Source organism: Bombus pyrosoma, linkage group LG13, assembly GCF_014825855.1.
Source record: "Bombus pyrosoma isolate SC7728 linkage group LG13, ASM1482585v1, whole genome shotgun sequence".
NCBI classification, from domain to species: Eukaryota; Metazoa; Arthropoda; class Insecta; order Hymenoptera; family Apidae; genus Bombus; species Bombus pyrosoma.
The window spans coordinates 4,614,874-4,641,523 of record NC_057782.1 but is presented as its reverse complement, the minus strand read 5'-3'; the positions used below and the strand labels follow the sequence as shown (position 1 = coordinate 4,641,523).

Here is a 26,650-nt window from a genome sequence, read left to right as displayed (position 1 = left end):
TTCACCCTGATTACGAGAGAAAGAGATGCATCGTTGGTGAGTTACGTACGCGTGTACGGCACGTTCTGATTTTCATTGGTCGCGGGCAATTTCTCATCGGTCGGCTTCGACAAGTGCGATGCGCGCCGCGATAAATCTGCCTTCGCATTAGCGGCCAGATCGATCTAGAAACCGACGGCAAGAAATTGCTGACGCGGGATACTATGCGTGGTAATAATGCTCAGCGTCTTGCCGACACATAGATCATTCGCAGCCTTTCTAATTTCGCAGATAAAACTTTTCGAATTAATATTAAACGCTATATATCTTGTTGTTTATCCCGGTATATTTCAGCTTCCTTCTTTCCATTCGTCTTTCTCAGGAGATTCTACAGTGCGCTAACGAATAAAAGAGTCTTGCGTCTTATTTCCACGTTAAGAAGAACTCTTCACAATTCTAAGTAGAATAGAACTGTATAACAATAGAAACTTCTCTTAGAACGAACAGGAACCTAGAAATCCTCGAGTGAACTATTGTTACGCCAAAAGCAATATCTTCGATGTTTTTTACTTATTTATTCATTTACAAAGAAACTATACCCATAATCTCATAACGATCCAAAGCGAGATACGATTTAGTAATTATCTCGGCAACTAAAGTGACTGATAAGAAAGATGAGAAGTTACATAAGCATTATAATCGTTCGATTAAAACGGTAAAGGGAATCGTACGAAGTGCAATAATATTCAAACTTATGCTAATCTCTTTTAAGAGAATTAATATATATTTTGTAGGAAGAAGATCGGATTCCACAATCTGAACCAGTTATTCCAGAATAGACCTGACCAATCAACAAGAAGATGATCCGGCGGTGTTCTCGTGTTATTGAAAAATTTGAAAGAATTTACCAGTGAACATAAAACATCTTCCTGTAGTTTCTACACAGGCACCATGGTACACAAGCTTCGTAGGTAAGAGCCGAAGAAGTGGAAGATATCGAACGCATCATCGTTTCTCGAACGTCGTTAAATCAATTCGCGCCAGAGGCAGGCGTTCGACCGTGACAGCCAGCGTGAATCCTCTCGTGCCCGTCGACACTTGTAAACGTAGCTTTAAGGTTACCGTGGGGTGTATACATGCTACGACAAAGTGGCCATGGTGTTCGCGGTGTAACGGCCGTGTGGTTACCGGTTTATCGCGCGAGAATGCCTCCACCAGGCGCGGATGCACACAATGAACAACCAGAGGCACGCAACTACTCCGAACATGGACAAACTCGAACGATTTTCCACCGTAAAGTCGAGCCTACAGGCAACGAACGACGCAGGCTGATTAATATTTCTAATTGCCTATCCCGGCTTCTTCTCGCCTAGCTAGTCTCCAGCCTGGCAATTAGCTTAGGTACCTCGTAAACGCCATAAATGATACCTTCTATCCGCCTCGTTTAATCCAGCTCTTGTTACACGACCGACGCGAGGCTGATGGCTGGGCTTGCACTGATCGATGATCTAGGATTTTCGGTCCTTTGGCATGATGGAGAGTCTGATCTTGTGCTAGTTGTCCATGAAATTTCAACGTGATAAAGAGATAAGCGAAGCCTGTTGTTAAATATTTTGATGTTCTTTGGAATTTTAGACTGTTTGTGGAAACGATTATAGTTGTAAATTAAAACATTAATCTTCTGAGAGATAATAGAGAGATAAGCGTTTAATTAGCTCCAATTACATTTGAGACAATGTTCTTGAGTGTAGAAACTCTGTGAAAGTTAAATTATTTATTGGTATACCCAACGATATAATTGCATCGGACACCATACTATACATTTTGTAGAAGCAGTTTCAATCCTGAACTGTAAAATTAATCGCTGAATTGGAGTGTTGCTTACAGTCTTTTATCAATAACATAAGATATTATATTAAATCCTTATTGCTTCTCGCTTAATAAAGATCATCACATTAATAAAAATGAATCATCGGCAGTTGTTAAAGATTAGAATGCAGCTTATCGAATGATACCCGAAGTCCTCGAATTCCAAGAAATTATCTCGAAGTACATGTTCCGACTCTCGTAAACTTTAGCTTCTAATGAAATTTTACGATCACATTATACCCGTAGCATACTACGTTAGAAATGATCTTTCACGTCGATAAGACCATAAAATTCGGTCGGACTGAAGCTAATCTTGGCGAGGCACGGATCGATACGATTTCTCATCGGCGAACGTCACGATTCCATGCGTACCCCTTTGGTATCAGCGCATTAACCACGGACAAGCTAATGAAGCACAGATATCCATGCATACATCGGTAACGACCGATTCCCCATTGATCATACGCAGAAATTACAAGCCACGGGGGTAGGAATTTCCGATCGATATGGTGGCTGCCTCTCTCTTTATTCATGGAGGTTGATTAATAATCGTATATAATCTCCCGATCCAAATCCCAACCTTCTTGCTATCTTCATCTCGTCCGTTCGTAATCATTCACCCTCTTGAGTACCGGCAATTAACGTCAAACGACGTTTCGCGCTCGTCACGCTGGATAAGAAGCCTATCCTCCGTTAAATCGTTCTTCGCGAACCAACGCACAGAACCACCAGCTATCCATTTTTCGTCTTTATTTCTCCGATGCTGGCTCCGACGGAGTAACACGAAAGTCTGGAAACTGGTCGTAGATCGTCGAGTCGGTAGATCGCCCACGCGGATCACTGGCACGCAGGCGAGCAGCCTAATCGATGCGTGTACACCGCGTAAAACTCGCGACCAGCCTGATTAATAGTCGCAATCATTATCCGGCTTCCTTTCTACGTTATACCAAAGACTGCTCGTTCCTGTTTCTGGCCGCGGATGCCGGCTATAACGCGATCGTCCCGCCATTCGTCGAGTCGAGCGTGACTCGTAACGAAAGTTTGTAATTAGCGTCGTATGGCGCTTCAAGGGAGCCACGTTTATAATAAGGAACTGATCCAGCGGCGGTTTTCCTAACGCGCCGTTTGTTAGGATCCTTTTCTTCCTTCCAAGACTAGTGCACGTTAGTTCCAACTACGGACAACGTGATATTAGCCGGTGACTAACGGCCGCTCACGGACACGATAGATCGGCGTGTAAGCGGCTTGGTAATAGAGCGATTCCTTCGCCGTCATTTCACGACCACCGCGCAACGTTCGTTCCGACAGAAGGGCGTAAATGCAAGACTTTTATCTCCATTTCTCGACAGATAACGTTGCTCGATTATCCTTGATCGTTCTTTGTTCGTGTTGGTTGTGTTTGCTGAAATCGTGAGCAGAATATGATGAAATTTCATTAAAATGACTTCATCGGAGGTTAACACAGGGGAAAATTATTTATAACGCAGCATTCAGTGGACAATTAGTATAACCGTTTTGTTTCGGAAATCAGGTAAGTATAGGATACGATACATAGGACATCCGCAGAGAGATTCGTGTAGAGAAAGAATCTTTGGAAAAATGATGCAGGCGTTTTTAGAGTATGAACATGCGATGATGATATTTTAAGTTTGAAAGTTTTTTGTGTCGTATTTGAATCTTTATCACACTCTGATTTTATGTTTCAATTCTCTTATAGAAACCCTGTTTTATGTTTCAATTCTCTTATAGAAACCCTGTTTTATGTTTCAATTCTCTTATAGAAACCCTGTTTTATGTTTCAATTCTCTTATAGAAACCCTGTTTTATGTTTGAGTCTCCTCCACTGTTTGAAGAAGCTTGGAACAGTTTGATCAAGACAACTCGACGCTCGACAAAGATAGGATTAATTACTTGCCATGCAATTTTAAGTTTCTTCTTTTCGTTCGGGTTTCTTCAATATTCGATTGAAATTAGGTTAGTCGGGTATTGGAAGCTCGTCTGAAATCCACGACTCAATTGATTCGTTCCTTTCTACCGGGCAGCGTTAAGTCGGAACGTCGGTAATCAACTCGAAGCTCGATTCTCTCGTGGAACAGAAAGTAAGGGAGCGTTCTCGCTGAGTAAACTTCAAATAATCGAGGGAATTCTTTCGCAGGCTTAATCGCCCAACGAATCGGGGAACGTCCCGGTAGAAAAGTTAAGTATCATCTACAGGAGAAAAAGTTCTCCAGCCCTCTTTAAAGGTAATCGATAAAGTAAGAAAACATTCTGGTTCGACTGTTGGTCGTGATTTACCTTTAGCTTTTTGCTCTCTTCATTACCTTTAACTGGCGACTTTCGTCGAAATATATTCGGAAACGAACTATTCGCAAAATTATCGAGCAGATTCTCCAGCTATCTGTATGCATTTTTTAGAGAAGATAAATGTAACCCGATGCAAGAAATACTCAAGTTGGATCGATCGACTGACCAGAGGCAAAACAATCGACGACCTGACTATCGAATCGACTGACGAATCTAGCCTGCGAAGAATCTCGTTGGTCAGAAAATTTGACAGCGGACAGACACTGCCACACCCTGGTGAACGTCTAATCGCATTAAATAGTTCGCAGTCTACCAATTGGTCACGTCCCGAGCTCGTTCAATGCTACACCAGGGAGATTCACGGTTAACTCCAACCCGTCACCGATTAGATACCATGTAGATGCTGCTTACCGTCGATTACTTGACTTCGGACTTTCCGCATCACCTCCGATCGCGATTACGATACGCTATCGTGATTTAAATCCGTACATGGTACGAATATTTATCGATAATACGTATCGAGTATGAATGATTATTTAGTATGAAAGCTTTTTTTCAGACATTAGCAATTTTAACGAGAATGGAAATGGTAAACTTTGTCCGTGAGTGCCTATCGTCTTTCGAGAGCGATCTCTGATATTCTCTGGCCGGATTTCTCCTTTTTTTTTTCAGCTTGCTCTTTCTTTTCGTCGCCGGGCAAGTGTTAATGACGCTAATGCATCGACCTCGGACAGAACGAACCTGTGGCACATCAATATTCATTAGCACTTCGTTCCACCGACCGAATAATTCCGTGTGCCCACGGCCTATCCCATAAACCTACTGTGTACACGCGCGTTCATCGCGTGTGAACCCGACCAACGTTTCAGAAGAATCCTTTTCGGACGACGATTCACGCGATTACCATGAACATGTGTTTACTCGCCTGTCTAAGCTACTATGCTCAGGTAAAAGAGTGACAGAAATCTCATACACCAAGACCAGAACTAACTTCATCGTATCACTAAAATCCTTACCATTGTGAATCACACCAAGTAAAATACCAAAATACTGAGAGTATTGCACGAAGACAAAGTGCAACGCCCAACGAACTACAATTTCATATATTTCGCGATGCAATACAAGATTTTCTTACTTTATAGGGAAAATTAAAATTCTTCCTCTCTTTAGAAAATTGAAAGGTGATGAATTCTTTTCATTTTCTTCGATCAATGTCTAATTTCCAATGAAAATGCCGCAGAAACTTTGCACGATTTTGTATCCGACACAGAGCAATACATTTCAAAATCTAACTCAAATCGAACCTAAATACTAATCAATTTTTATTTCTCAAGGAAAGATATTTTATTATGCAATGGAAACCCGAGGCTCACACGAGGCCCCGTTATTCAGACCTAGCGTGAAGCATACAGTATCAATTTATTGCTCGGCTCGAGCAAAGTTCGCGTTGCACGCGCCCCGATACGCATTACGCTTACGCACGCGTGCGGCCAACCTTTCGACAAAGGAGATCCGTTTCACGGCGAGACACAATTCATGTGGTCGTCACGCCCACGTACCAGGCTTTTCTGTCCTCCGTGAAACTACCGGAATGCCGTAGCTTCGCGACCACATCGCCAACAGCTTATGCATTCGAGTTGATCCGTGCCACGTTATTAAACTGTCCAGCTGACCGACGATCACCGGTTCGACTAAATCATAGGGGGCAAGATGAATGGGTGTCGATGAGAGTTCTTGATATAAGCTAAGAAGTTTGGAAACCTGACTATCATGAAAATCATAGTAACTAGTAGTGTGTGTGTGTGTGTATGTATGTTCGTTTCTTCTTTTGCTGCTTGCCTTCCTTTCTCGTTGCATCCTATTAATATCGATACTTCAGTTGTACTCCAAATAACATCACCGTATGGATGACAGTAAAAAGTTCTCTCTACAAATCAAAAGAAATAAACTCCATCTCGAAAATAAACTTCGTAAATCTCTTATACTCTCACTAGCAACATCTCGCGTGAGTTTCAAGATGATAAAAACCCCGGTTATTTACCCGACAAACGGCCATGAGGCGACCAAACGCGAAGTTACTGCTATCTTATCAGAATTTCATTCCGCGGAATTAGAATGCTCTGCCAATCGGCTCTTTGGAGAACCGCGTAATGAAGGTGTCCCATATTTCTTCGTTTTAAACGATCCCCGATTAAACCGATATCGACATTGTTATCTAAATCGACGAGTGACTCCAACGCTCCCGAATCGCTCGCTTTAAATTCCACGGCTGATAATACGGTCGCTGGACCAACCGGTCGAGTCCAATTCGACCTGTTCCGAAATAGCGTGGTTGGTCCTTCGCGAGGCGAGAGAAACCGGGGCATAATCCACACCGATTCCTCCCACTTTCGTGAAATTTATTTCGATGTCCAATTCGGGGACCAACCGAAAAAAATTCCACCGGCCGGTTTCGCCAATGAACGAGCGACATCGTACGCACGATGCCGACAGCGGCGAATCAATTTTATGCAAGTCGTTTACGAGCTCCTTACGATCCATCCACACGGGTAGTGCGACGATTCCGACGGAGTTGCGATCGTAAAACGTTATGACTGGTAATCCGAGGTTAACTCGACAAAAACCACAGGGATCCACCCTCTTCATCGTCTCCTATCTTTCTCCGTTTTCACTCATCCGGTCCTTTTTTATCAAACACGAGTCTCGTTGCGAAGGAGAACGTTGGAAACGGAAGTTTCGCTCCAGGAAGTACGAGTTGGTGCCACGAATCAGTCTGGAGGGAATCGTTTAACGACTCGAGAAAAGAAGACGTGGCAACGATTTTACGATCTTTTAAGAGATGCCGACGAGGAGAGAGTTATTGGTACTTTTTACGAAGCCTGACTCAATGATCCTCGACAATGTGTATAAATTAACAGGCTCACGGTTGTGCTCGTCGATGAGAAATCGTGGTTGTCGTGGTAATTTCACGTAATAAGGAAAGCGAAGGCGTGGAATCGCGAGCTTGCAAAGTTTAATATCCAAGATAACGGGGGAATTTGTAGCGTTGCTTTGCTAGAGACAACGGTACCAGCTCCGGCGCGAGGGAATTATCGAAGCGTTTTTCGAGCAATAAGAACATCTCGAAAGTCGAGCCGCAGCTGCGAACTTTCCTAAACCTTATAACGCATCCGCCAATCCTCGCGATATTTCGAGTTAGTTTCGAGTCCTCCGACAACTTCCGCGAACTCGGACGCAGATGAAACTTTGTCAAGAAATCTTATTCCCTTGGCCATGAAGCGGCTTTCATTTTTGTTTCAACTAACGTTAAGCTGGATATCGCTTCACGATTCAAGTACATTACACCAGATGATAAACAGACGATTCAACGTCACTACAATTTCCTAGGGATGACGCAGTTCGATTCGATAACTTTTAATATCTTTGTCGATGTAGTGTACAGGCGCGAGCAATTCTGTTGCTGGAAATACGAAACTACCGAGCTGTTTTTTAGTTTTATAAAAAGAATTTTATACTTTTAATGATGCAATAGACACGAACAGCTATTCTGCTGTTACGCTCACGGTCGTTAGAAATATAAAGCTGTCTAATCGTACTGTGACCCGGTCAAATAAAATCACACCGAAATTGCAATAAAATTCCGACGAAATCACAGTGAAATCGTAACGAAATCGCAACTCGTCCGCGTGAAACATACGTTCGTTAACGAATCGAGTGCGAAACGAGGGAGGCACGATTAATTCACGGCTCTAATTTGCCGATAGAGCGTTGAACGCCACTGTTAATAAGTACATCGTATTCCGTACTCTTCGTGAAATTTCATGAATATTTCATAGGTTGGCGGAACTTTCGACTAGGTGTGTTTAAGCGGCCTGGACAGATTGCTGTATATCGCGTGGAACGTCCCGTTGCAAAGTACACAGAGAGAAAGAAAGAGAAAGAGAGAGGGAGAGAGAGAGAATTACATCGAGAAGCCCGGAGGAATTTCAGCTAAAAGACACATTATGCGCGACCTTAAAAGCTAAACGCGATTCTCGGAAGGACTATTTCGGCTCGTTGGCGAATTTCAACGCGTGCAGCCTTGACTGGTCTTACCCGAATTCCTCTCGCGGTGTTTTACAAAAGGGAATCACGTACGCAGCCTGTTCTTCCTTAAATCGAAGATTAGAAGGTGGAACGACGTTCGAAGGACGGAGGAAAAGGGTCGAGCATCGGATGACTGGGTCCGCCATCGTTCACAATAATTTGTGCTCGAGCTCGTTTGCATACCAATTAATTGGCCATGATTACCAGAGATTAATGGCGCCACGCTAGCTGCTGTGAATTAAAAATCCCATCATCGAAACGATCATGTATATGTGTGTTTCGAAATTTCCTTCGATGTTGCTGTATCTACTCGATCCTCGCCGTTGGGACATAAATTACATCTAACCGAAAACTTTTGCCAATATTTTTTACTCAATCTCTCAAACTTTATTTAACGGCATCGTGTTTACTTCCGCAAGTTAAAAATTTTATTATTCAGATTTCATTTGGCATCGACAGATGTACCTTTTCGTTGTTGTTCGAACATAAATTAAGCGTAAATGAAAACCTCTCGCAATTTTCCAAATTTCTTTCGATACTAAATTGAATGAAATGTTATCGAATTGAATGTATTGAATCGAATGAAAAATTATACGCGTGCTGACGATATATGCGTTTGAAAATTTCATTCAATCTCGCTATACTTATCCGTTCCGTGTTGTTTTAGCATAAATCACTCTGAAAACCTCTGGCGCAATACTTCGAGTCTGCTTTTTAAAACCAGAATCAATATTCGACATTCCAAGTTTCCGACGACAAAAGGAACGAGTCTCAAGGCAGTCAATTTGACTTCGCCTCGAAGAGCAAACAACTGCGATAGCAACTATGCTACTAAAAACGCGACACAGATATTCAATGCCTGCGCAGGAAGCACGATTATCGATGTACTACTCGCAAACGACCGCGTACGACGGGGACAATGCACAGGGAAAAAGAAACTTCGCGTTTCGGTGTACGGACGAGTTGCGTGCGAAAAAAAGAGTTGGTCGAACGCTTTTCACTCGATGCATCGCGATAGCTGGCGCTAAGCCAGGGAGAAAGACTCGGCCATTCGAGTCGTCCAATCAATCTGGCCACGTGGAAAAAAAATGGAAAGCCCATCTGGCCCCGATATATCGAGCACGGTAGCTCGACCATCGAAATTCCAACCAACGTCGTACGTAGGCGAACGCTATCGCGAGCGTACCACTCGCTTCAACGTTCGTCGCTATCTTCGTTCGATAATTAAAATTGCCTGACATAGATACCGCTTTATCAGCAATACTTACGGACAATTACAGTTAAATAACGTCATCGTTCCATTCCATTAATACGATCGTTTCGTTATTCTGATGAAAGTTACATAACATCGTAACTTGAAGATAATTGCAACGACTTGAAAATTTCTGACGAATTTCTCAAACGTGAAAGAAGAAGAGCGTATACTTTTACGCGCAAACAGTGCCATACCTGCCAGTGAACGTTATCTAATCACTTAGAGAGTCTTATCAACCCTATCCTTCCGTCTTTTTTTCTCATTTAAACACAACCAGAAATTGCGAGCTTCGTATGTGAATGTCAAGCAAATCCAACGTAGTACAGAAGCTTTTGATAAACGCGAAATCGATAAGTCCCGTTGGTCATTTCCGTGCCTTTAACGTGAATTCGTAATACTTAATAAATAATCGGATTATACTTGCAAGCAGATGTTTGCTCGTTTATATTTAAGATACGTTGACGATTTAAACATAAAAGAAACCCAAGCTTGGAGCACGAACCTGCGCGAGTGATAAATGCAAATTCGAATTCGCAAAGTAGAAAGTTGGGTGCAAGTGGCAAGTGTTATCCAGAATATCTACGAACCAGAAACCTCGGACACCGTCATGCAAGCCGCGGATACATAAGACGTCGTCGTGTACGTCAAGAATTCCTCGTCTATGCTGTTGCTATAATAAGGGCTCGTGCACACTAATTCGATAAAACATGTAGGTAAACTTCGCGAAACCTCTTACCCATTCCGTTTCCTTTAACCGCAAACTTAAAATATTCCTCATATATATAAAAATTTCACGACGACTCATCGAATTACAAATAAAAGAAATCCAATGCCATACCAATATCAATTTCTACGAGTTCTCGGCTCTTACAGGTTATCGCTCGTGTAATTGTCGAACAATCCTCTGAAAGTTTTCCAAGAACCAAGTCTCGAGCGTTGCTCGCATTATCGAGACCTTCGCCATTCTCTCGCGATCGGTGTGCACGAACCCTAGGCCCGTCGCGCGGCGAATTTAGAACGCAACAAGAAGAAACCGCGTGCGCGCGGGCGACATGGCTAAGAAACGGAGGGAAAAAAAGGCCAGAGAAGGAGGAAAAGAAATTGTTGGACGGAACGTGGCGCAAGTACCTCATTGGTGGAACCGTGACCGTTCATCTTGCCGTCACCTCTGGTATCCCATTACCGGTCTGCGGCGAAACGCTCCAAGGATCGTTCACCTTCTCGCATCGGTTCTCGAAAATGGCGCATCTCACTTCCTTCGCACTGTCCACCTCGTCGCCGTCTCTCTCTTTTCGTGGTTCTCCAATGTTCAAGCTTCTCCCTTCGTACAATTCGTACCTGACGGACCACTCTCGATTTTCGTTAGGTTGGTCAACGCCGGTCAAGGTCACGGCACGATCGACGCCGTTACTAATTTCGCGCGAGTATTCCTGGGTTCGACGACCCTCCTCCCCATGCTTCTTTCGCTCGTGTCTGCTTCGCACACGACACCGTTTCAGGAATTTTATCGCGAGATCGATCCAACGTTCGATTATACAGCCTCTGTAACCGCCTCGACACTGAAATCGTCTATCCGAGACAGCTACACACAGCTTCCTCGACCAGCAGGTTCCGGCACGTCACTTCACTTGACCGATCGTAAAATGTTTTGACTCGACGTGTCTCGGAATCGTGTTATACTTTGATTCGTATAAACATTTTAGAGTACGAACATATCTTTCGAGTTAATGGTAAAATTCGATACCCCGGGCAACTTTGAACGATCTTAAAAAGAATTCGAAGGATTTAGGCGGTATACATGAGCGAGATGATCACTGGACGAGTTTTTACGTTATCGATCGCGATAGATGCAGGGGACGGTGGAATACGAAATCCTCGATGGATCGAGCAACAGCGACGAATCGATCTTTCCCACGTCCTTCGCGTTGGAGCGCTGTTCGCGGACTGGAGAGCTCCGCATCGCGCGTGCACGGAGCCCATCGCTATCGCCGCAGGTAGACACCCCACCAAATACACGGAGACCGGCAAGAAAATTTGTGGTCGAATCTTAACAACCCGCTGTTACACCGACGACGTTAAGAATTATATACGAGCACTTCCTGATTTATCGTCGGGCAACACCGTCGCGAATATATTTATATCGTAATGTATAGACAGCAACGGGCTTATTTATCGGGCGTTCGTTACCGCCGACAAATAATTCACGCTTCGGCGGCGGCTAATGTGCCCGATACCTACGACACAGGAGGAAAATTGGATTTTCGAGGAAGCTTGTTAACCCTTCGTTGCGCGCGTTTTACTTTCACGCCGGTACACGACCGTATAGTAGATTATGGCGCGTAAACTCTCCTAAACTTTACGGTTAATTGAAACAGAAACTTCTGTTAATCTCTCCGTTGAACATTTTAATTATTAATTCGCGCGAACAACGATAATAATCATGAATATAAATTATTCTTTCGAATATTAAAGATTAAAATTAATAATCTTAGAAGAAGGTATTATAATTTTGATATTTGATCGCAATTTTCGATAGATTGTTTTGTCGGTAATGTAGAGTTTCAGTAATATTCACGTAATACGAAGATCCAGTTTGTAGCTAGTTACATATTCATCTATCAGTTTGTTGACGCCGTTACTAGGCAACGAAAGAAACATAAATTCATTCTACTGATCGATCGACACGCGAGCTTTGTGGTAGACAGTCTCCGCGTAGTTCTCGGTTAATTTTAATTGCAGTAGAATTTCGTTGACATGAACCTGTCAGAGAGTAAGCGGTTTATATAATTTTCCTGATATACCGTTAAAACGCGGACTAAATTCATAATAGCGTTACCTATTCGCTATTTATCATGAAAGAAACGTTCTCTATGTTTCTTGCTTCGTAAAATACATATCTAACAGCTATCTATATGTAGGAGGTCTATTTAGAGTTACAATTCTTTTGAAAATAATTGTACACACACCATGACTACCTCTATGTAACATTAGATAGTGTTTGTTTCTGTATATACACAGACTTATAGAATAATAATTCCATCGTTGGAGCGAGTGTTATCATACTACATACTATTATACTACCTACAATAATTCGTAAAATTAAGTTTACGTTCGAATAAGTAGAATTCATAGAAACAAAATTCTACTATAATCGATAATTAAACCGCTCAAAGATCATCTTAGAAAATAACGAGGAGTCTGTTAAATGCTCCAATTTGTCAAAAATTTCTCTGGAATTTATGATCATTTATGTTGCAAGGAGTAAACTTATTATTCTTTTGAAAGGTACAATTAACTTGTGCCTTCATAGTTATTCAATTATTTCGTGGACTATTGGTATAACTATTTGTTATAATCAAAGGGTCAACGACCCAACAGTAGAATCGACGCTTAGCGTGTCCCACGTTCGGCCGAATCGAGAAACACGCGAGTTAAGGATAATTCCCTGCATAATGGCAATAGATCAATGGCAGAAGAATACGTATAAGCGTGTCGCCGTGAATTCCGCCTATTTTCGCGACACGCGACACACATATACACGGAGGTTATTAGTCATTAGGCAACCAACGTTGACTGACCGCCGTAGCCAATGTCACGACACCGCGGGACGTTCTTTTCGTTCGTCACATATATCTAGCGTTTCGTCTTGCCGCGTCTTCGATCCTCCTGTTTGATCCTCGTCTTTTCTTCGTTCGATCAATAGCTCAGACTCCGCTCCGAATACCGTTACAGCCCTCGCACGCGATCGCATCGATTTTCCTTCCGCGATTCCGAAACGTACGCGACCAACTGCGAGGTGATTATTCTTGAAAATCTAAGTAGAATAACACGGTGTCGTATCGCCTTTGTCTCGAAAATTCGCCTCGAAATACGAACGAAGCCGAATTTCAATTAATTTCTTGCTGCTGGAATTATTTAAGGTGTTCCAGTTTCCAAAGCATCTCTCGACTCGATGCGATTTCGATGCAATCTAAGCTTCTGTTCGAGATCTTAGTAGTATCGATTGGTAGTATACAGAGTATTTCGAAATTGCTTTTAAAACACCTGCGAACGTTCGGTTTAATCAAAGTATCTTGCAGTAGAACGAGACCGTATCGTGTCAGGCTTCTTTTCTTCGAAAAAGTTTGCGTTCTACATATTTTATCCTGGAAGTACTGATATTCTTCTTGAGTACACTCGTGTTAAAAGTATTCATTTGCATTTGTAAGTCGAAAGTTTGTACATAATTTGAAAATGATAATTTTTGCCAGTATAGTCAAAATGAAGGAAACAGTGTGTTTACATAGTGATAAGAACGACGATCGATGTGCTGTCTCGAGATTATTTCAAATCTCCCGACATGGAGGAAGGTGTTTAACTCAACCCAATTCAACTCTAATTTAAGTTTATACTACGGATGCTAGGAGTATTCGCCAGAATCGCATACGGAAATTCCAATTTTCTTCTACACCTACTTCGAGCGTTCTCCTTAATCAAGCATCGTCCTCGTTCTCGTCACCTCTCCTATTCATCTTTGTTTCTTAAATCAACACCGGCAAACAATCCTGCATTCATCAGGAACAAGGGTATCAAGGTGGATCATATCCGAGCTGCTGATGATGCATCAGCTCTCGGGAGCGCGCAACGTGGCGAAAGAAAATAAAGAGAAAGGAGATAAAGAGACGATGTATCAGAGGCACAGAGCCGACCTGTCTCTAGCTCTGTCCACGGAAACAATGGTGTATTACTAATCCTGGACTTTTCTCTTTTAGACCCCATTCTTCACTTTGAAAATTCCTTCTGGCTTCCCTCTGTGTTTTCCTCTCTGAATTTTCATACCGCCTCCTCCCCTTGGAAAACTTTCCCTCGTTCTCTGTGTTCTTCCTGTTCATTACACGGCGGCCTCGCGTTCGATGCAAAAGAACGACAAGCAGCTTAATATCGACGTTGCACCTGGGCGCATCTCGACGATCGAATCCCACGAAGAAAGGAGGAAACAAGAAACAGACGAGATGAAAGAAGAAGAAGGGAGAGAAGGCAGTGAGAAGCGGGATCAAGCGTTACCCATCGTCTGGTTTCCCCGGTTCTTGCTAGCTGTTTACAATCGTGGAAGGCCGAGGTGGTGGTACACACCGTGCTAGCACCAGGTATGGTAGCCACGACTTTCGTACTTGGCGAGGACGAGATGTGACCACGGTTTACAACGGTGGACGGTCGATGCACCTCGCGACTTCCACAACCCGTAAACCTCCGCCGTGTATCCCGGTGTCTAGAGAAGGCTCGAACTAGCTAAAAGGACTTGGGCATTCAGCTTAGAACCGCTGCTCCTCCTCGGTGATACCAGTTCACCGCAAAAATGACCAAGTTCGTAGGAGAACGAGTACGTTCTCGTGACTTTAGCAAATTACCTCATTCGCGACATACTGATCCCTTTACACAATTTGGGAACCGGCCACAGGACGATGGAGGAAATAAACGTTGATCAGGAACTTTGGCAATGTTCACCGAGAGAAGATTTGCTAGCGGGCCATGTTTAGCTCCGGAAATTAACGGCGGTGCTGGAGTTTTGAACAGTCGAGAGTGGTCGATGTTAGCACGAGTTTCGGCGAAATTAACGAACGGAAGGCGGTGCAAAGAATGTTGGAGAGTCGCGGCGACCTTCAATGTCAAGGAAACATCTGGCCTCTCCATATTCGACGAACGATGTCGTTAGTTAGCTCGTTCCAGCGGTTCTCAGCCTCCACTTGCGCAGGAATTCTAGGAGAAATGGTGTTACAGTAAACGATGATATCAATACCTTCCTAGCACATACCAAGGCGTATCTTGAGATAGGTGGCACGATATATGGGTTGTTCGTATGACTATACGGTAGCGTTATATTACATGAGACTCTGGACAGTAGTACTTTCTTACCAATCATATTTTGCAAGAATTTTTATCTGCGATTAAATGAGAAACAAAGTGTGGCGTTCTATATATTGCAATACGATTACAATTACCAACATTTGGAAAACTTTACCTTCTACAATATTAAGTTTTACTGTTAAAAGCCAAAGAGAAACTTCAATGTCTTTAAACACAAAACAATTACGTGATTCTAGTAATGCAATTCTATTAATTCGTTCAAATTTAATTGCTAAAACTCTATTCATTCAGAAATTTAGTTTCTGTACACTGGATTCTTTTAAAAAGCGATTGCAACAACATCTTCAGCAAGTGTCTATATCTCGACTAATCGTCAGAATTATTCATGTCTTTTTCGTCTTTATCATCTGTATGTATCTCTCTTTTTTTCTCTTTCGTACACCAGTGTAGCACATAATGCCTGTTAAATCTTATTACGGATAAAAATTGTCTGTTAATTCTTATTATTGGTAATTATGCTATAAAAGTAATGAATATATAAGTGACATTCCACGTATATTTAATGCATCACGTGAACACTTATTGCTATATCGCTGTTTCGAGAATAAAAAGTAGCAACTGTTTCTTGGTACCGCGTGTCCAACAAATTGCATCATACCGTCATCCGAAGGGTGATGTTCCACGATACCGCGAACAGGGACTTCTAGATGACACGACCACGTGACAACTCGTGGAAGGAAGACTGCCCACAGCCTCGAATTTCAAAGCGTCTAGAGAGAAGAAACGTGACCTACGCGGAATTCTTCTAAGGAATGAAAGGAGCGGTTAGCTTTTGTGCCTCCATGATGGGGCAATAAGACTGTTTCGTGGCATGGTCTGGCAACTTTAATAAGCCTAAATCCTGGCAACTTTAATAAGCCTAAATCCTGGTACGATCCATGAGATCATGGAACATAGGAAGAAGATCGATGATTCGATAAACTGGTAGGTAGGATATTGTGCATCCAATCGTGTATCTCCCATTAACCTCCATGTTTCTACTCGTTAATATTGGGAAATAGCATTCGAATCGCCAATTAGACTGAAATTGTAATCTTTTTTACCCGCGCTTCGGCCAACTGGATATTCGAGTATTACCGACTTTCCACTGCTGGCGATCGTGGCCAATAATCCGTCCAAATGATCCCTAATTAAACTTAATACCTTCTCTCTGTCTCGTTTTATTCTCTCTTCCTATCTCTGTCTCGATCGAAATGTCATACCAGTCTCTGTCGCTAATTGCCCGGCAACGGTGACAAGCTTTTGGCGAAAGTCACGCGCGCCAGAGACAACACTATCGAGCGATGTAACGTGTGCCGACTTGTTAAACGTTAATCGTACGAAGACGTATAACTGTCTACCTTCACCGTAGGCCGGCCCTCAATCCGATCCAAACAGAACAGAGTCTTCCTCCGGTAATGGAAGCTCTCGACGAAATAGACGTATCAAAGGGATCGAGCCGACCGTTTTGTTCGCGGTGTGCCACAAAACCTTCGTAACAAACGACGTCTCGCCACTTACAGAAGGAAGTCGTGCTCTCCTACTGTCTCGGGCACGTTCTCCTTCACTTTTATCGTTCATCCTTCCGTTCTTCTTCGTGTCCACGCGTTCACAACACACATTCGAGTATTATCCTGTATGTATACTGTATATGTATCTTTATTTGTGTATTTGATTCTACATGTATTCCTACATGCATCCTTTATGTATCTCTTTATGACTGTGTATGTATCGCTACGTGTGTATTACGTGCGTATATATACTTACGTATGTGTTTTTATTGTGCTGTATGACTGTGCATCTATAGCTATGTTTTCCTTTATATGTGCGTGTATGATCAACCTGTGTGAATGTGTACGTATGACCAAGCCACGGTTCCGTGCCAGGTTGTTGGACGCTCGTGTTGGAGCGAGTGTGACACAGGAGCACTTCAAGATACCAAGAAGGTAAGGTAAGTAAAGCTCGTGCCCTGCCCGGTGACTGAACCCACACCGTGTGTTTCACACAGAGACAATTGATTCTGTCTCGGCCTATTCTCACACGAACATACACGGATTTATTTGATACTGTGTATCTGTAGCATCGACAGAGACTTCGAGGTACCGAGAATCTCATCAACCAGGCTCCATCGGTAGAGTGCTCGAATTAAGATGCATCTACTAAGTGGCATCTCTTCTACGGCGCGGTTCTTCTTCGTTGATCGCTTCCGGTTTCGCGAAACCAGACACGTATACGTCGTTGATACTCGTCGCTTGAAAAATTCCACCGATGGATTGGCTCGATCCGACGACTTCGCTCGTTCAAGAACGTTTTGTTGGACGTGCTCGTAGCACACAGCAGATTTGTTTGAGTACCAGGAAGTACGAACCAGAACCCGTGCACGATACGGAGAGGCTCTTCGTGTACGGGTAAGAGCTCTCCAGGTATCCACTCTGTCACAAAGTTTCCGAGAAGACGTTGCCTGATCGTGAACGTACACTAATTCGCGAGAAACGATGAACGAGGGGCGATCTAATTGCTCGGATGAAATTTTACAAAATGTGCAGGGAAAATATGTTTACTCACCTTGTCCTCGCAGGTTTTGTGGCAGATGTACTTGCAAACTGAAAATGAAGAAAGTATTTTAATAATACTGTCATATTTTTGTGTTTCTTTTGTAGCACGTTGATGAAGATAAAATTAAAAAATGCTTACGAAGTATTTTATAAAATGTGGATTCAGTAGAAAAGAATTAATAAAGAAAAGAAATATGCAATATCCTGCAGGAAGTAGCTATTTAAGGCTAGACCAGACTCAAATCTATCGAAGTTCAAATTTCCCTCCACTTTTTCACGCACCACGCTTTTTTACCATACACAGCTCCGACAGAACTACCGACTGAACCCTTTCAGGCCACTAGAGCGAGCAAACCGCAGGGAATGAACTTATCGACTCACCTCTGCAGCACGACGCCTGTTTGATCACCGCCTGATGGCACAAATGGCACGGACGCGGCTTGCGCAACTGTTTCGTCCGGAACACGTGACATTGCGGCTCGAACTCGCTCTGAAATCAATCAAAAGGAAGAAATACGATTAATATAATCGATCGTTTCTCAATGAACAAGTAAAAGAGAATGCCGCGTCTGAAACTTATCTCTGAACATGCCACAGACACGTTCCCATGTTTCCTTTTTCCAGGGATTTTTTCAGCAACTTTAATTAGTGGATAAGGACCTCTTCACTGGCTAGTTTCAATGAGGTCTAGACGGTCTAAATGAAGCGCCTGTTCAACGTTGCCTTCATCGCCGGCAAAAACTCTTTCTTCCACTTGAAATTATTATTCATGAGTCGAGTGGTATTTCAAACTGTACATAGTAAAGAAATTCGTCCAGACGGTCGCACGGAAGACGACGACAAAGATCAAAAAGAAGAAGGAGAAGAAGACGAAAAAGAAGTTTCACCAACTTTCTAGCCTCGCCGCAGTGTGTAATTGTTGTCTCTAGTCGTTTCGACTCGACGCTCAATCTGTTAACAGCGCATAAGCGAATGCACCACGCTATCCAAAGAGGCGGTTCGCGAAGTTATGCGCAAATAATCGCCCGGAGTGTTTGCGATCCAGCGATGCGCGGGTTCCGATTACAAACACGCAACGCTCGTCTCTTCCCTGGGAAGCGGATACCTCGCGCTTTCACCGGCTCCGTCGCCGATCGATCGATCGATCGATCGATGAATTCGCAGAAAACGATTCCGTGGATCCGAGCCAAATTTTGCGTACCGCCACGTCGGTTGTAAGCGACGGCTGCTTGACGATTCCCCTCGTCGTGGCGGGATAATTCAATCGGCTTTCACGGGAATACGATCGTAAGTAACGATAACGCGACGAAGAAGAACCGCTCGTGCATTTTCACGGATTATTCGTCGTGAGTTTCGATCGCTTCTTCGATCGTTAAGTGGCTTAGCGGGTGGCGGGCTGCGTTGGAATGCGCGTAAGGAGAATAAGAACAGCTTGGTCAGACTACTTAGTCAGACTATTCTGCCAGACTGCATCACGCTAATCTTTGACATATTTTTGTTATTATTATTAAACAGACGAGCAGAAGAGGCAATTTCGTACATGAAGCTACACAGGAAACAAACGAAAGTTTGAATATAACAAGCAGTGAGACGCAAAGGCGTATAACTCACTATAATTTTTAAATGCCAACAATATTAATACGTACTTATGATATAAATCTACAAATGAACTTCGACTCGAATTAACAAATCATCTGTTCTTTCTTTCAGAATTGAACATTAATTGCGAAATTAAGAAATTGTAATTAGAAAGTGGAGTTGATCAATGTTGTTTTTGAGAGACTGATTTATTTCGAATTCTGTAGAACGCGAAATCACTCGAATCAGCTCTTTGCTAACAAATCTCAGGAATTCTGCGAGAGAGGAATTCTTCAGCTATTTGAAAGTTGTGAAAATCGTCAGTGATCAAAAGACATATGCATTAACCAAACTCACATCTGAATTTTCAAATAAATTATCGTGAGAACACTGAAAAGACAGGACGAATTTGTGTTATAATCCAACATTAGGATTTGCTATCTTAAAACAAAGTTCATCATCTTGATTACTATTTAACTCTAGTGATTGAAATTACTACCTTACCAAAGAGTTTACAAATTGATTAAAAGAATCCTTTACCTTATAGCAATATAGATTTCAGTTCTATTTTCCACTCTCTTCATGTCCAATTTATCCAAAGTATTCGATATATCTAATTGGTTATGAATATACCAATCAGGAGTAGAGAGTGAGTTAAGCTTAAGGTTCCCTATAGCTTAATGAAATTCGAATTTACGAGTAGCCTGGAAAGCAAGATTCTTTCTATCGATTTCCAGTGAACGATAATTACAGCGAATATTTCTGTGTCATTGGTTTCACGCAGTCTGCAATTAACCCAATAGCAAACCGCACGCAACATCGGCCTAGCATTCCACGCACATTCCCATGTTTTCCTTATCTCACACAACCTTTATCTTCTCGTTCTTTGATCGATCGTGTTCTCTATAATCTAAATCCAAACCAACTCGATTCAAGTTTCAAGAGAATAACAGAATTCCTCCGAACATTAATACGACAATGTTTGCTGAACTTGCCGTTTCGATAATACTAATCGATGAAAATCCAATATTCTATCGCTGCTCAACATGCCCGCTTTATCGTGGCAAAGTTTGCCATAGTTGCGTCGGCATCGAGAACGCAGACATAGATTGTAAAATACCGCGCCATTAAGAGGCTGTAATATTTCGTAATTATCAGTTTTATCGGGCAGCCACGAGTCACACCGGTTGAATTATTGTGACTCGACAAATGCGTTCGCCAATGCACGGAGGCGGAAGAACGAGCTTCCTTATTGGTTACTGTATGCAAAAGCTCGGTTGCGTTCGCTGTCATCGTAAACGTAGTCACGCAGCTTCCATTCTTCTTCGCCCTCCCCTTGTATTTCTTCCTTTTCATCTTTTTTACGAAACGGTGAATCGAGTTTCTGTATTAGATCGTTCGGTTGATATACACCCTTGCATTTGTCGAAATCTTTCGTTCGTTCGATAGTACGCGCCACATCGTTGGAGTAATATTATTGGTCGGCCATAAACGTCATGAAATATTCGAAATAAATTACGTTTCTCATGGATGTCCTCTATTTTGTACATTTCCTTACGCAATGTTATTATCCGCCTCCTATTTCATAGACAAGAAATTAACCATTGGGTATTAATTATAGTTTGACTACTAATGAAAGAGCCCGAAGACCACCATGGACTTCATTCTATTGAATAACAAAATATGATCAATTAAGATGGAAATTACCCAGCGATGGGTGAATAATTTCGTTCGTTATCCAGCTAATCGATCTTTGACAAAAATCCAGCGGGTTTCCACTGATCGGTTAATAATTGACGTTCTGCGGAATCCCGATGCTACTTAATTTTACCCATCCTGGTTCGTAATGATGATTTATCATCCGTATGGTCGTATAGCCGTATAGCATTGATGATAAAAACAATACGTTCTTTCCCGTCGATGTACAATTTCACGGTAACTTAATTCTATCTTGTCGACGTTGCTCGGTGCTTGTACACGTATCTCAGTAACTAATTGCCGGATTCATTAGCGAGACTGACCTTTGATGCTCGCGAATAGCCATCGTCATTGATCACGTACGATTAATTGATCTTTAATCCTCGAGGAAACCCATTGAAATCCCTGGATCGCCGGCTATCTCGCTGGTTAGTCAGTCAACTTTCTTACTCCTCTACCTTTCTCCTCGAGAATATATCCTACCACCTCGAGGTCGAGGTCGACGCTGACCCGCGGTTCGTATTTTATTCCCGCCAACACGATTGAAACGCAATAATGCCCGTCTCGACTTTAGGAACGCGAAACGATTACGGCGCGACAGAACGAGGCTGGAATTTTATTCGAACCCCGAGGTGAGACAGGATTTCGTACGGAATATCGAGGATCAACAGGCTAACCGGAATTTTAATAGCTCGGACACTATAATCACGCTGCTTTGGTACAGAAAAAGAAAAAAAAATGCAAGGCAAACTGAAACGATCGAAAATTGATGAAAAACTTCGTTTCGAGGTCTTCCGTTAATTTCTTTGCTTGCTCTGTCCAATTGGAGGTAACATATTTAAGAAATGGGAAATATTAGTTAAGGACGTAGGATTAATTCGATAAATGAAAATTTTAGGAAAATGAAGGACGGAGCAATGAGCATTTGGGGAAAACGAGGGTTAAGTAAAATGGAAATTTTGTGAAATAGCAGTCTTGAAATATGAGAAACAGGGAAATGACACATTTTGCGAAATAAAGAATAAGCAACTGAAAATATTTTACAAAATGAATATGCCAGAAGGCTTTGGAATTTATTTCCCCGATGAACTGCGCTACCGAATGTTAGCGTTAAATCTTCAGTATTTACAGCAAACACAGTCGTCCAATATTTGTCACATTTAATTCAGAAAAGAATATAATACAAAAGACAGGTGATACGTGAAAAATGCTGATGATGGTCGCAATACGAAAGACATGCACTTCGCATATCTCTTGACAGACTCTAAAACGGAACAATTTTTGGTGAAACTACAGCTCGTCAAACGATCCTTTGTAGCCTCGACTATTCGACAATGCCTGGGCAACTCGCTTCTACGGAAAATTGAATTCCGTGGGCGGGTATGGCAAAGGCAAAGCGCGAAAACGCGATAGTACGTGGCGTGGTTCCACGCGAGCGTGACGAACATCGGTAACATTTAGCCTCTCAGTGCGCGACTCTGTTAAAGGAAGATATCGCGTTGTTGTAGTTTCCACGCGGAACGACCAATTCGAATCAAGAGGTTGGGGAAACAAAGAGTAGGTACGAGAAAGAGAGGGAAGAGAAAGAGAGAGAGAGAGAGAGAGAGAGAGATGAATCCAGAGCATCCAATTTCCAGCACAGTTGTTAATTAACAGATCGCTATACAGAGTGAGCCATACAATTGGGACAAGCTATATTCCTTTCTTCATTGAAGTTAAGAGGAAATATTCGCTATTATTAGAAAATAAATGGTTAATAGATAAGTGATAAAAGAGGAGGACATTTTCACGACTACATTTTTTGGCGATGATATGTATTTTGTAACTGGACAATTTTTTAAAATGGGAACATCCCTTTTTACTTAGGTCGAATTATTTTTTCATTCTACGGAAAAATATACTAAGATAATATGGGCGAAAATTGATTGGTCGAAACGATATTTTAAATTCACTTTTGTAGAGTTTATCTTACGAAAGACAAGGAAAGACGTATTCTCCTTCATATTTTCCTTGTCTCTTTCACGACGAATTCTACGAGGTTGGTTAAGTTATCTTTTAAATCCATCAATTTTCAACCATGTCGCTTCATTATCTTTTCATGTAGAATGAGGAAATGATTCCTTTAAGGAAACACGTATATTCCCATTAAAAGGAAAGTGCATTTGCATTTTTCAGTGCATCCTTGCGTTTGAAAAAATATGCAAGAAGTGACATCGTACAAAGATAGATATTACCATAGAAACAAACTTTCCTGTCCGCAACTTTCTGTTATCTGTTGCAAATTCCAAATACATATAACCCATTCCAATTGCGTGGTTCACCCTGTATGTTTTCTTGTGTGTTCGTGGGCGTGGAACTGACATAGAGAGGTATATATACTCTGACTATCGTCTGGATCGAGTCGAACGGGGTTCAAAGTTCTGCCAGGGATCGAGTCGAGTGGAAATCAAGTGCGTTCCGCTCTCGGGACGATACCGGCCGCCTCTGGTGTGCTATGGTGGTTTTCTGGTGCAAAAGCATGCGGGAAGAGGAGAGAAAGGAGCTCGTCGGTCTCTCGCGGGCTCGAGGAAGGACGAGTGCTCGAACAGAGTCGGCTTTGTCGGGTTGTGTTTGCGCTTTGACTCGAAACACACTTCGGCTCGCATTAACCGGGCGTAGATACATACAAAGAGAGAGACCACGGTCGAGTGCACGCTCAATGTTTTTTCTCCTTCGCTCTTTCGCACGCGCGTCTCCCTGTCCGCCTTTCTGTCTGCCTTTCAAAAGTCTAGCTTTTTATCCATGCGCTGGCTGCAGCAGCCAGATATACTACTTCGGTCGGATGATGCACAGGGAAATACGCGGTTTCGCGAGACATTGTCAGCCGAGTGGATCGTTTACCTCCGCGTTGACGTCATGGTAATGACGTGCGGATGGATCGGAGGTTTCGTGAAAATTACTACAGGGATTTGGCTTGATCTGAGGATTTCTGGATTTAGATGTATAGTTCTCTACATTGCAGTTACAAAAGAGGCTCGAGCGGATATATGTAATAAGTACTAATTAACATATTCACTGCGACACACGTTCACTGGCCACACGTACATTCGAGTTGGCACATACTTTCAGATTACGTGTGGTATCGAATAGAACGTGGCACGTGAACTGAAAATTCCGAAATTGTGAAACAGTATTTCATAACAATTCATATCAAACACATATCTAAAGGTCCATAATATAAAAACAGGTATTGTATGAAAATGTTCTGTATAGCTGCGTGCAAAATAAAAATCGGATCCACAGCGAACACGTTAAATCATCTGTATACGTACGGTCGGCCTCTACATTATCCGATTTGAAGATCAAAATTCAAATTATTTAGCAGAATAATAAGAACGTGAAATGTATGACACAGCAGTGTATATGTAGCGAATTGAAAGGATATTAGTTGAAATGGAAGGCAAAGAGCGGAAGCACATATTATTAACCTGAGCAGGCATATCGACAGTTTCACATCTGCAAATAAGATCATATAACATCGCGTGACAGTGAGCGAATGGAATACTTCTTTTGCCTACTACTGTTGTCACAGTATTCTTTGCATTTGGTATCAGAAACGCGAGAGATCATAACGATGAAAAGAAGAAGCATGGAGAATAGTTGAATTGTCAATAAAGAAAAGCAGAGAATATAAACGAAGAAACGGAAGATATGAACAAACGTAGGCTCAAAAATGAAAAAATATTTTAATCTACGAATTCCTCGTATCAGATGATCTAAATAAAACGAAAGAAGAAAAATGCAAGAAGACCACGACGACGTAACAAAGCGCCATAAAAGATCAAGGGAAGCTCCAAATACTCGAAGATCTCGCCGCGGAGCATAAATACAAATTTATCGACGCGGAAAAAGGAGAACGAGCGCGTCGCGGAGTCATTACAAGGGGACTACTATCGATGAATCGTGAATGCAGGATGCATAGAGAGGAAGAACAGCAGCAGACTAAGAAGACGAAGAAGAAGAAGAAGAAGCAGACTGTGCGCGTCAGTCGATCGAGTTGAAATACGATTTACCGGGGTGGTCTTACGCGATAGAAACGACGCGGAGAGAAAAGAAGAATATAAACGAGGCTAATGCCTTCAATGACAACATCTTTGCGCGGATGATAGAGCGTGCATAGGAAGAGGCTTGTACCATCGAACGACGATGTGTGCACGGTGGCTTTAAGTCCAATGTATGTACTTCCTCGAAAATATCTCTACGATCGCGTTACTTTTCTTGGAAGTCGTGCGTGTAACGGAGCGGCGGGAAACGACGGGAAACGACAGAGAAGAACGAAGGGAGAGACGATGAATTATCGAGCCGGCATTCAGAACATCAGAGCCTCGCAGTGTGCTCCGACAAACTGCACGAAAGCGTATGCTTCGCATCAGCTTCGAGTTGCGCGAGTATTATCGCGTCAAAAAGGATGTTAGATCTGTGTCTGAACAGCGTGGTAATTTAATGAAACACAAATCCTACGAACTTCTCGTGCTAGAGAATGAAACTCTGAACTGTCTCTTCAGGCTGGAAATATATCACAGATATATTGGGTTAGTGGAAGAGTAATGTCGGTGTTTCATCGTACTAAGGAAGCCAGTTTTTAATGGTACATACGTTACGGTTTACAGTAAAATCATTTTAGAAAAAGGGAGTTCTGTATTTATAAAAACACTCTGAGCTTAAACGTCAGTAGACCGAGTAGTTTTAATAGTTGGACATGGAAGACGATAAAGATTATTCTTGCTTTTTTTAAATTACGTTACATAAAGTTGAGAAAAAGCTGTAAATGCAAGAACTCGAAATTCTTTCTCGTTTTCCCTATTTTCCAGACAGACTATATGTTGTCGATCGTAGCACAGTTATTTAAATAAATGAAATGCAAAGAGATCGATTGAAATATAATATACGATAAAATATATACGAGTATGCAATCTCAGAAGACAAAGAATATTATACAATTCATTAAATAGAATCATAATACCAGCGATGTAATTCGGTTTTGTGGATATAAAACCGGCATTACTTTCCCGTCAGCTCGATACCTTGTCCCGAAAGAATCTGAAAGTTTTCACGAATTTTCGATTCTCTACGTGTACCCCGATCGTTAGTAACGCTAACGTTAGGAACGTGGTACCAGCAACTTTTTCCGCCAACGATCGCAAATTCCGATCTTCATATCGCACGATTTATAAATCGAGAAGAACGATTCGAATCTCGTAAGCGTCGATGCCATAAAATTTATCATGGAATTTTGACGCGTGCTCCCGATCGCTGACCAGCGTTCTACCATCGAAAATGGAAATATATTCGAGCACCGTTCTCAGAGAGAATAAATTTTCGACTCTCGTTGCTACGCGCGTCTACGTCGTTCCTTCTCATTGATTCGAAAGATCGACCACTCGAAATATCGTTTTCTCTTGTT

At 42.3% G+C, this 26,650-nt stretch overlaps 1 protein-coding gene across 9 annotated transcripts in view; it reads right to left on the bottom strand.

The window, feature by feature from the left end:
- LOC122574244 (tensin-1) overlaps positions 1 to 26,650 on the bottom strand; it is a 202,399-nt gene that overhangs the window by 98,697 nt on the left and 77,052 nt on the right. For 7 of the 9 annotated variants that reach the window (XM_043741603.1, XM_043741601.1, XM_043741612.1 and 4 more), the window contains 2 exons: positions 18,313 to 18,421; positions 17,942 to 17,979 (listed from right to left, as the gene is read on the bottom strand). In XM_043741603.1, the coding sequence (XP_043597538.1) occupies positions 17,942 to 17,979; positions 18,313 to 18,421 (147 nt within the window). Of the gene's footprint in view, positions 1 to 10,621; positions 11,420 to 17,941; positions 17,980 to 18,312; positions 18,422 to 26,650 lie in introns of those variants that run through there. The other 2 variants (XM_043741610.1, XM_043741615.1) reach the window with 1 other exon arrangement.